At 48.3% G+C, this 11541-nt stretch overlaps 1 protein-coding gene across 2 annotated transcripts; it reads right to left on the bottom strand.

Annotated features, from left to right (window-relative positions):
- Positions 1–6148: 6148 nt before the first annotated feature.
- On the bottom strand, positions 6149–10897 carry Hmgb3 (high mobility group box 3). Of its 2 annotated transcripts, none has more exons than XM_038316763.1 (5): positions 10806–10897; positions 8579–8733; positions 8244–8383; positions 7526–7700; positions 6149–7108 (listed from the first exon to the last, which is right to left on the bottom strand). In XM_038316763.1, exons 2-5 carry the CDS (start codon positions 8726–8728, stop codon positions 6971–6973), a joined length of 603 nt encoding a protein of 200 aa, XP_038172691.1. In that variant the 5' UTR covers positions 8729–8733; positions 10806–10897; the 3' UTR covers positions 6149–6970. The 2 variants fall into 2 exon arrangements, with proteins under 2 accessions (XP_038172691.1, XP_038172692.1); XM_038316764.1 differs by lacking the exon at positions 10806–10897 and adding an exon at positions 10619–10775.
- Positions 10898–11541: the final 644 nt, after the last annotated feature.

Here is an 11541-nt window from a genome sequence, read left to right as displayed (position 1 = left end):
GAAGAAAGATGGCTAGATCAGGACACTTGGTGCCTTCCCCTGGCTTCTGTGAACATGCTTGGGCACGTGTACCCCCACTCATGTACATCACACTGACATACATATGCACAACCCCCCCCCACTTCTTAATTAGGAGAGACTATATGTCCAGTGAATATGTGGTCCACTAAGCTGAGCAGGAATCCATCTTTGTTGTTGGGTTTGAACTTTATGTAGATGGACTCTCACAATAGGGTCTACTAAGGTCTGACGTTTTTCATTTAACGATGTGTCTAGTGCAATGAATTTGGTAGTTGCTGCTCCACATAAGTGGCGTCTTTGACTCTGCAGCCTTTAGACCTGCTACTTTCAGAAGAACATGCTTGACAAACACACTGCTTTGGCTCTGCTCAAGCAAAGCTTGCTTTTAGTGGCGGTTCTTTATACCATGCTCCTGTGTCACCCAGTGTGCACCCTATTTTAAGGCCAAGACTTGGGGACGTTATGGGAAAGACTTGATGCTTTTTTCCATCTTTCACACCTGTGTGTTCTACAGAAATCCTTCATTTTTACCGGCAAAGCAAACAGACTTCATGAGGTGAACTGTGAAGTGGTTGCAGTTTCAGTGGGTTCCGCTTTAGCCATCTTGTCTGGAGCGGTACCTCAAGGAATAGATCACCGTTAGCCTTGCCCTGATCAGGCCTGTAATTGTTTAATTGAAAAAATACATAATATACAATAAAAGTATATTCTATAGGCTTATGGGGAAAACATTATGTCTCCAAGATACCCCCATTGTTATACATACATAGGTTTCACAGGCCTTCACGCTTGCAAAAACTTCTGCTGCATGAACATAGCACAACTGAACTCGAATTTGTGTGTAGTTTGCGGTTGTTGCAAGTAGCACCATTATGAACATCCTGTCTGTTCATAGCAAGTGAGTATGGGCATATTACTGTTGGGTATTCATACCTACACCTGGAAGTGCTGCACTACAGGGTGTGCACACGTTTAGTTTCAGTAAGTTCTACCAGACTTACAAAACCCTTTCCCAGCTGGTGCTTTACCAGAAGCACACTGTCTTTTGAACCTGAAGTCACTCTGTAGTTAATGGTCGCTAGGGGAAGAAGAGACATTTGTCTGTGGTGTAGCTCCCAGTCAGTCAGCCATACGCTTGTAAATTGCCTCCCACCCACACTCCTGTAAGGAACCCTAATTAAACTCATTGGTTCACCCCATTTTTCTCTATTCTGGAGGCTATGAGGTGATTTTTCATTGTTGTTTCCTACTGGAAACTCAGTTTTTGTTTATAGTAGACCTTAAATTTCTTCTCTAATGTATTAACAATTTCTGTCCTCAAGTTTTCTGAATTTTTCTCATGTCAATACTATTATTTTTGGAGTCCTGAAAATGGAGGCCAGGGCTTTGCACGTATTCTATCATCAAGCTTTATTCTTTTGAGACGGGGTCTCCCTCTGTAGCCCAGTGAACCCCAGTCATCCTGCCCCACCTCGGAAGAGCTGGAATCAAAGGGTGGCATCACCGTGCCTGGCTTGGTATATCTTTATATTCTGCTAGGAAGTCCTATTTCTCATATAAATGCATATGTATCACATATCATACATTATATGCACACATATACAATACACGCAGAAGATAGTTCTTCATATAGAAGGAAAAACCAGCTCCAGCTCAAGCATACTTAACACATCATGACTAGCTCAATATTTTAAGTGACATATTTCTGCCTTCTGCTAATGTTTTCTAGCTGAAATATCAGCCCTTCTCCATGTAAACTAGGGAGGGTTTGGACAGAGGACAAGCACATCATATGCTCCCCACATCTTGAAATGGGAACTGTCAAACTTCGCAATCAACATTGCCACAGCATCACTATTGACACGCTTCCAAAAGTCTTTTAAAACAAAAAAGCCTTCACAGGCCTGGAACAAAATACAGCCTGGAAAATGCCTCTCCTTCTCCTGTGCGGCTTGCAACACTCAACCAGAGCCTGAGGGCCAGCACCAGGAGCTTCTCTGCGATTTTCCTGAAATGCTCTGAGGCTAGCCGCATATTTACAAGAGGGAGTGAGAAAAAGCGAAAACCCCTTTCTAGCCCAAGGGCTTTTGTTTTCCTCCGGGGAAATGTCTAGAGCTGCAGCAGACAGATTCTACTAGGGGTTTGGGGCTGAAAAGCTCCCTAGAGGGAAATTGCTGGGGAATAAAAGCATAAAAAATGAAAAATTGGTTTGGTCCCAAGAGTGAAAGATGGATCCTCTTAGACTGGAGCACACTGGGCGTGAGGGTTTGCAGTTACACACCTTTCCCTTTGGGTACCAGCTGGGCTTCCTGAGCTTCTCTATCTGTGCTTGATCGCCTCCTCGGGCTCAGCACTCCTTGAACTCAGGTCTCTCACTTCTGGAGGGCTTTGCCCTGGGGCGTGTGTTACTGTAGCCAGCTGTTAGCTAGTTTTAGTGCATGTTTTTCAAACGTACAACATCACAAATTTATTGCTTTTGCGGTGCTAGTGATAAAACCCTGGACCTTGCTCATGCTGGGCAAGTGCTCTACCACTAAGTTCTACCCCCAGACCATGTTATTTTGATACCCATATGCATACTGAAGGGATTACCATAGTCAAGCCAATTAGTATATACAACATCCCACATCGAGCGTATGTGTGTGCATGTGGAGAGAACCTAAAATCTACTCTAGTCACGATGCCATTAATCAACACAATGTATCACTTCTACAAATATAGCCAGGATATGACTCAGCAATCTCTTTCTGGGAGTCACTAGTTCATCACTGATGAACATTTATCTACATTATTTTCATAACTTGGCTATTGTAAACAATGCTGCACTGAGCATGGACTACAGGTGTCTGAGTTAGTGACCCCATGGCTTCTCCTTTAGTTCCTGCATTGCCTTCCCTGGATAGTGTGGATAGTGGACTCTAACCTGTAAACTGAGGTAAATGCTACTTCTCCGAGTTGCTTTGGTCACTGTTTTATCGCAGCAACAGAAAGCAAACTGAGAGGAGCAGACGACAACCTCAGGTGTCATTTCTCCTCAGCCCTTTTTTTTTTTTTTTTTTTTGGTTTTTCGAGACAGAGTTTCTCTGGAACTCACACTGTAGAGCAAGCTGGTCACAGAATCACAGATCTACCTGCCTCTACTTGTCCAAGTGCTGAGATTAAAGGTGTGTGTCACAGCCCCCCAGCCCATCTTATTTTCTAGGACCTAGGACATGGCCTCATCAAGTAGGCTAGGCTGGCCAGTGAGCCCTAAGGAACTGCCTATTTCCACCTCCCTAGCACCAGGATCACAAGCATGTGCCAGGACACTTGTCTATTTATTTATATGTGCTTGAATGTTTTGCCTACATGAATGTCTGAGTACCACATACATGCCATGTCTGTGGAGGTCAAAAGAAGATACTAGCACTGGAGTTGCAGGCAACAGTGAGCCAGCATGTGGCTGCTGGGAATTGAACCTGTGTCCTCTAGATGAGCGCCAGTACTCTTACTTGCTTAGCCATGCCCCAGACTCTCTGACTTGATTTGAGTTCTGGGTGTTGAACTCGGGTCCTCATGCTTTCAGACAACATTTTTCCTACTGAGCTTTCTCCTCAGCCTCTGACCACCCTTAAAAATTATTTTTACTAGCCAGGCAGTGGTGGCGCACGCCTTTAATCCCAGCACTCGGGAGGCAGAGACAGGCAGATCTCTGTGAGTTTGAGGCCAGCCTGGTCTACAGAGTGAGTTCCAGGACAGTTAGGGATGTTACCCTGTCTCAAAAAACCAAGAAGATATTTTTACTTAATAGTTTGCTGAATTTCATGTATTACAACATTTATTACTTTTTTGACCGGGTCACAGTATATAGCCCAGGCAAGCCCTGAACTTGACTCTTGTGTCTCAGACTCCCAACTGCTGAAAACACAGGCATGCCTTACTCTGCCTAGCTTTACTGCTGACTTGTAATAGTTCTTTTTCATACTGTAAACACCATATTATACACATTTTGCAAATACTTTCTTACTCTCTGGGTTTTTTCACTTCCCTGCTGGTATTTCAATGTAAGTTATAATAATAAACTGGCATGTGCTGTTTGTGCTATTGAGAGCTGCTTGAGAATAAGAGATAGGCCCCTTGCCTCAGATTCAAGTCTTCCAAAACTCCTTGTCCTGGGGCACACTGACCTCCTGCCTTTTTGACAAGGAGAAAGGATATTAACAACATTGCACCCCTGAGAACAGCTAAAAGGTAAAGCACTGTCAACAGCTCTTCTTTACCACATGGTAAAATAGCAAAACTAAACAAGCAGCAACCAAATCCTCCAGCATGGAAACAAGTAGAGAGGACGGTGCAGGCCTCTCAACCAGGACAGCATGTCCTAAGCTAAGCACCCAGCTACTTCATCAAACAGCACTCCATCAACAGCCTTCAAACTCTATGTGTATCCTGGCAGAAGATTCCAGATCCAAACCCCTCTATTCCTGATTGAAAGGTTGACAGAGGAACTTTAGAGCCTTTGTGATAGTATCAGTCTATCAAATGTTAGCTCAGACCAATGGCTGGCTACTGAGGTTGGAATGTGTTTACATCCAAAATCTCAGGACCTGAAACAGACTACAGACAGCCCAGTGATTACTTTTGGGGAAAAAAAAACTGATTAAAAAACTTTATTTCAGAAAATGAATGCACCCACCATCCTCAGGTATATTTGTGACCAGATCAAAACACAATAGACAATGGCTACTATATTATAGCAAGCTTCTTTCCAAAGGATAAAATGTCATCTTACCTCACAGGGTAGTGTTGCATGAGAGATCCTTCAAGGAAGCAGGTAGTGCTCTTTTGTTTAAAAAGCGTTAACAATCTGGGATTACAAGAATGCACTATTGTCTAGAAACCAAGTGAAGCTTAAACCACATTACAGCATCTCAGAAGCTTCAGAGGACATACATCTCCACATCTTACCACAGCATCAACACTTTTCTAAATCTTGTTGCAAGCAGCTGACAGGCCAAGCAAGCCTCAACCCACCTTTCTACCCAACTGTCTGACTCTCAGAACTCACCTTGCTATTTCTATGTGGCTACTCAAGAACCTGAGATAAACAGCCTAGTTGCTCTTCCGTGGGTGCTACAGTTACAGACTGAGGAGTGAGCACTGCTTAGCGAGAAACCATCCATGGGTGGCTTGAGCTTCTCTTATTTGATGACGCTGGCTATGGTTCAGCTCTTGCCTTGTAGTGTGTATTGGGCAGCATCAACAGCTGCAGGCTAAGATGCCAAGTAACATGGGCATGGTTGAAGCAAGTACCTCTGGACAACCTCATAACCAAGAGTTTTTAATGAGTGAAGAATTGGAGAAAGGACAAATTGTTCAGATGTGAGAGAATGTTCGAGGGTAGAGACGGGGCTGTGAGCAGACTGACTTAATCTTTGATTCGAAAGCATGGAGGGAACATCTCTAGACATGCATGTTCTGAATATCTCAGGCTAAAAGCTGCTGTTTACAAAATGCCACTAAAGCATCAGCAAATTCTACTTTTAAGCATACATATCCAAGTATTAATGCTGGGAAATATGAACACTCAACCACCACCCAGTCCTCCACGATTCTGTAGTGACAGACACATCAGCCTTCAAATGCAGACCTAAGGTGGAACCTTTTCATTCCTGAGGTTCTGAAGGAGTAAAACACATATATGGAGGATATATGGAAGTCTTCTTTCTACTCTGCCGCTCTATGCCATAGCACCTCATGGGGACCAGGAAACAAAAGCAGCAGCTTAGCACTTCTGTGAGCCCAGTAACTGTACCCCACTAAACATGCTGGAGTAAAGGTGAAATGGGGTTGAAATATTTTACACCCCACAAAGTCATGATGGCAGGCAGAGCTTTTTTTCCTAAAGGCTTGGTTTCCTGTGTCTCTTTAGGTTGCTAAACCTTATCTATGGCATGATCAGTACTTCTCCCTAATGCCAGACACAAATCAAGAAGTGTCTTTAGGTACAACCCCCCCAATCTGTCTGTAGCTGGAAGGGACCTTAGCAGCTTTAGGAGAAGAAGGCAAGTGGCTTCACTAAGCCTGGTGAGTCAGAAATTTAGGCCATTGTAATACAGAACAGTTTTAAAAATGTAATACTGTTTATTTAACTTCAAAAACATTTCAGCATTCTAAACATACAAAAAATAACAGAATGTTGCAAATTGCGTTTAGGTGCAGAGGGTTCTTGAACTTTCGTTGATGCAGTAGTTCTTTGCTTCGCTGACAATGATGAGCTCTACAGTTTAAAAACAGCTGAAAATCTACAGCACTTAACTAAAGAAAAAATCCAAACACTTCTCATGCCAGCTGACCCCTCCCCCCTTTCCACAGCTAAGAATGTCAGCAGAATGCTATGCCACTATATACAAAAACAAGACAACCTGAAGCTAAATGGATGCCCACCGCAGTATCAACAGGTCCAGCCTCACAGTGCACGCCCTGAGCTACGGCCTCCTCCAAAAGGCATCTTCCCTTACAGCCTCCAAGCCAAACAAGGAGCATCAAGAATCTGTCTGGGTTGTTTTGTTCTCTTTACAAACTATAGATATGTACAGTTGACAACTCAGGATTTCTAGCCAATAACCAACCATAGAGTTAACACTACCTTACGAGTTGCAAACAAAATGCCCGAAACATCTTCAAATGCCTTGTCACACCAACAGCAAAGTGCACAGAGTGAGGAGGACACGAGAGTGCCTTTCCATTTGAAAAATGTTTGGAGCTATGTACAACTTTGATACAGTTTCAGGGCGCTCCAGACACCCACGGCCACTTCATGTAAACCACTGACACTTTGAGAAACTACAATATGATCGTGATCAAATTTTGTAATTAAATCTAACAAGGGCAATAGACACGGCTCAAATAAGAGATGTGTCAATCACGGCGCTTTCCTACTCTAAGGTATTCACAAGGAGACAGAGTTTTATTCATCTTCCTCCTCTTCCTCTTCCTCCTCCTCCTCCTCCTCTTCTTCCTCTTCCTCTTCCACCTTTTTCCGGGCAACTTTAGCAGGACCCTTGGCACCATCGAACTTCCCTTTGGACTTATAGTCAGCAACATCCTACAAGGAACAGGAACACAGGGGAAATAAGAAGCTAAATTCTCCCAGCCCTTTGTAAAAACAGGTAAAAAGGGCATACAGGCCTCACTTGAGAAAGCAAAGGGGCAACAGTTTCCATATGTAAATATGTTCCTTGATCATTCAAATCTTCAAGTCAATGGGCATTCAAGTGTCCTTTTAGTCATGTTAATAACCCTAACAAATCCCTTTTCCCTCTAAGGGTGGGTGTAGGTACAGTTAGAGTACTAGTTTTAAATGTAGGGGGGGGGGGGGGAGAGGGAGAACTGCCAGAAGAAAGAACATCAGCAGACATAGCTTTCTTCTAGGGAACTGACTGGACTCTAAGGAGAGCACCCAGTCTAATCTAGAAGAGCAGCCACACACCCCAGCAACCAGGGAAGCTTCCAGTCCCCTCACCTTCTCATACTTCTCCTTCAGCTTTGCGGCCTTGGTAATGTAAGGCTGCTTTTCACTGTCACTTAAGTTATTCCACATCTCACCCAGCTTTTTGGCCACATCTCCAATGGAGATTCCAGGATTTGTAGATTTGATCTTGGGACGGAATTCAGAGCAGAATAAGAAAAATCCAGACCTTTCGGGAGAGATTTATATAGGTCAGATAAGCATACATGCGCGTGCGCGCACACACGTTCCTTGAGACAGAGGTGTTGCTATGTAGCACAAACTAGATTCCAACTTTCACTCCTACATCGTTGGGCTCCAAGCACTAGGCTTCTAAGACAGGTATGCCCAAACACACCACACCAAAATACTATTACTTCTTGCCCTGATCTCTCTTCTCTCTTGCATGGAATCCACATTCAATGCTATAAATCTGAAGAGTTTAGAATGTCTAGTGATCCTGCAATGTACGGTGTCTTTGTCTTCCAACTGCTGGGTAAGGGAAAAGTAATACAGCTAAGGGATCGAGTGGGTATGCTGAAGTCAGATGCCTCATTCTTAGTGAAGAACCAGTCAAGCTCTGAAGCTGAGACAGTCAAGCAGACAGCCACTGAACTGAAAGCTGAGTTTAGAAGCCTGTCTCACCACTTTTTAAAAAAGGCAATAGCCTTTGAAACTCTTTTCAGCAAGAGGAAAGCTTTCAACTGTTACTACATATTCTATAGCTACTCACGGTGGTCTTTTGGGGGCATTAGGGTCCTTCTTCTTCTTGCCTCCTTTAGCTGGTCCATAATCTTTCATTTCCCGATCATAGCGTACTTTATCTGCCTTTGCCATTTCATCAAACTTTGATTTCTCTTTGCCGGACATTGTCTGCAAACAAGAGAACCTGTTAAATTCCTGGATACAGTGGAGCACATACTGACCAATGGTTTTGTAGAACCCCTTGTGGGGAAAAAGGGCCTCTGCACTTATTTTAAAGGGTAAGAAGAGAACAGCCAGCCACTTGGGTAACTCTGCAAGTGAGCAAATCCCGAATGTAGCCTACAAACTGAACCCTCAAAATACCTTCCACCTCTCGGAGCACTTCTTGGAAAACTCCGCAAAATTGACTGGGACCTCGGGGTTTTTCTTCTTATGTTCTTCCCTGCAGGTCTGCACGAAGAAGGCATAAGCAGACATCTTGCCCTTTGGTTTCTTGGGGTCACCTTTAGCCATTCTGACTGATGTATGGAGAGAAGACAAAGAGAAGAAAACACAATGAAATAGGATGAGAAATACAAAGAGAAAGCAAAGGCAAAACCAAATTAAGTTTCTTGGTAGGAACTCTCCTCCCCCTCAGCTCCTGACAACGGTGGCAGCAGAAGGCGGAGTGGGAAAGAAATCAGCTTCACTGTTGCTTGTCATTTAACTTTTGACCAGCATGAAGCGCCTGGTTTACAAGTTACTTCTGTAGAGTGATCAAGTTCTTCAAATGGGGATAACCTAAAAGTGGGGTGCTGAGCACTCCACATTACTGAACTGCTACTATTTCAGAGTTTCTAAAACCAAAAGCCTGAAGAACTAATGGGAAGCCACGTTCGTAGAGAAGGTAAGCCATGGGAGATAGACTTCATTTCGACTAGGTGATTATCTCTTCAATTCTTACGTTTAGATGGGAAATCAAACGAAACCATAAATAGGAACAGATGTGAAATGCCAGTGTTGCTGATATATGTGCCTTATAAAAATGGCTTTTTACAGCACTGGTGATCTGGAAAGCAAGCAGGTATCCTTCATACTATTAGTTGAAACCTGTCACTTCATCACCAGGAAAAGGGGGAGGGGACATCAAAAGGACTAGTCTTTCCCCTGTGTAATGCAGAAATGCAGGTCTAGCAAGGAACACTTTCTCCAAAGTTTCCAAATAAAAATGCAGCTGTGGCGTGTCATCCTCCCTGTCCCCCGTTCCCCCCCACCTCACCCCCCCCCCGCGCCCGCTTCCCGCCATCTTTTCCTTTTCCCACACCCAAGGTCATCATGTAAAACTAAAGCACTCCCCTTGGCACCAAAGGCCCGCGGGGCAGCATTAAAACCCCTCCGCGGCATCCCGGGTGGGGCGCGCCCCAACACTGGGGCGTCCAGGCGTCCAGCGCACAGCCCGTGTCGGGCCACGTCCCCATTGCTCCGGACACCCGTAATTCACCTTCCATTTTGTCAAAAGCCTCGGGATGAAAGAAAGTGCCCGTGAAATCGATTGCTACCACCCCCGAGCCAAGCGCGGTGCCGGGGGCGGCGGCGGCGGGGGGGGGGGGGACGTGGGGCCCGGTGGGCGACAGTCGCGGCCGCCGCGCCTCCGAGCCCCGCTTGCTAAAATGGCTGATCCGCGCGCGGCCGGCGCAGGCGGCGACGGTGGTGAACAAAGCGGCCCGGGCCCCGCCACCGTCGCCCGCTCGCCGGCCCCCACCCCGCCCCGCCCCGCCCCACGCGGGCCGCCCGAGGGCGCCGAGCCGCCAGCCCGGCCTCCCCGCCCCCGACGCGGGCCGCACTCCTCGGGATAACAAAGGCGCCCGTGCAGCCATGACGCTCCGCGCAGCGGGGCCCGAGGCAGCGCCCCCGGCCCCTCACGTTGCCCGGCTCCGCGGTCATAGCCAGCCGCCGGCCCCCCCCCTCCGGCCTCGCCCGAGCCCCGCACCAGCCATACTCATCCCGCCGCTGCGCCGGCGACACCTGCCCCCCCTCCCCAGGCCACCGGGCGCTCCACGACGGCCATGTTCCTGCAGAGCCGCGGGCTTTGCCCGCGGAACCGCACCGTGTCCGCCTTGGCCTTCCCGCGAACTTTGCCCGCGCCTCGGCCCCCAGCCGGGCGACCGCTCCCAGCGGAGTCGCTCCCGGGCTGGGGCGCGCCCAGCACCCTTCCCGCCGCCACCGCCGAGACGCGCGCCGCCGGAGCCCGCAGCCGCCTCTTGCTCGCCGCGCTTCCGCAGCTGCGGAACATCTGGCCAGGGGCTGTGGAGCCCTCAGGCTGCTGCCCCCGGGGGCGACCGCCGAGCGCGGCTGTGCGGAGAGGGCCGAGCCCGGAGGAGGAGCAGCGGGCTGTGAGCGCAGGCACTAGAAAAGTTGAGACACCTGAATTGCTTCTTCCTTTCTGGCCACCCGAGCAGCAGAGGAGGAGACGGGGCGGCGAGGGCTCAGGGGCCGGGCCGGCGAGAGCAGTAGCGGCGCGCTCGCGGAGGCGCGGGCCGGAAAGTTGTGCGGGTGCCGCTGCAGCTGCAGGAGCGGCGGCGGCGGCGGGCGCGGGCGGTGCGAGACGTACCTGTATTGTTCGCGAGTCTGGGCAGCGCAGGGCACGACGCTTGGCTCAGCGCTCCCAGCCTCGCGCTAGCTGCCTCCACGAGAGCCGCCTGATTGGCCAACGGGCTCCGCCGTTTAAAACAACCTCCTCGCCCAGCCATTGGCTGCAGACCTCATGCATATTAAGCAGACTCCCGCGCCCATTGGGCGCGGCCTCTGGGCTCATTCATTCAAACACAACAACCCGCGGTCGCCTGCTGCGATGGCAAAACACAGAATAATGAAATTCTCTCGAACCCACCTCCCGCGCCGCTCCCATGGAGCCCAGGCGCGAGCTCTCGATCTCCAAGGACTTTGGGGAGGTGGCCCTGAGGTTCCTGCAGGCCTTGGCCTCTAGCGTGAGAAAGCGAGGTCGAGCTTAGCTGCTCTGCCCTCTGCCCCCGCAGCGTGACACTTTGGCCGCCTCTCGCCCTAGTTTGTGCCCCAGGAAACCCCCTGGGTCGTTTGGCAAGGGCCGACGGTCCACCTCTGCCCAGCAGTGACGCAGCAGGGGCCTGGCTGCAGGCCCCCACTCGGTGCCCAGCCAAGCTCCAACAGCCGCTGCTGCATCCTAGCAGAAGGCAGCAGCTTTCAAAGCCTACCTGAAAGAGGCCTGACTGTGCCTTCATGGATGGCATTCTTTGCCACTCTTTCCAGTAATTGCCAGTCTCTGTGTAAGTACCTGCAGTTGAGAAAACGGCGGGCTAGGATAGCTAGGA

This window comes from Arvicola amphibius, chromosome X (assembly GCF_903992535.2).
Source record: "Arvicola amphibius chromosome X, mArvAmp1.2, whole genome shotgun sequence".
NCBI lineage: Eukaryota > Metazoa > Chordata > Mammalia > Rodentia > Cricetidae > Arvicola > Arvicola amphibius.
Note: the sequence above shows the minus strand (reverse complement) of the source record. Positions and strands in the feature narration are given on the sequence as shown.

Excerpts from the sequence above, each read along its gene's own strand:
- Hmgb3 (XM_038316763.1), bottom strand. The coding sequence starts at position 8,728 with ATGGCTAAAGGTGACCCCAAGAAACCAAAGGGCAAGATGTCTGCTTAT. Across the intron at positions 8,384-8,578 it reads AGTGCTCCGAGAGGTGGAAG|ACAATGTCCGGCAAAGAGAA; the intron begins GTATTTTGAGGG and ends TCTTGTTTGCAG. Across the intron at positions 7,701-8,243 it reads AATGCCCCCAAAAGACCACC|GTCTGGATTTTTCTTATTCT; the intron begins GTGAGTAGCTAT and ends CTCTCCCGAAAG.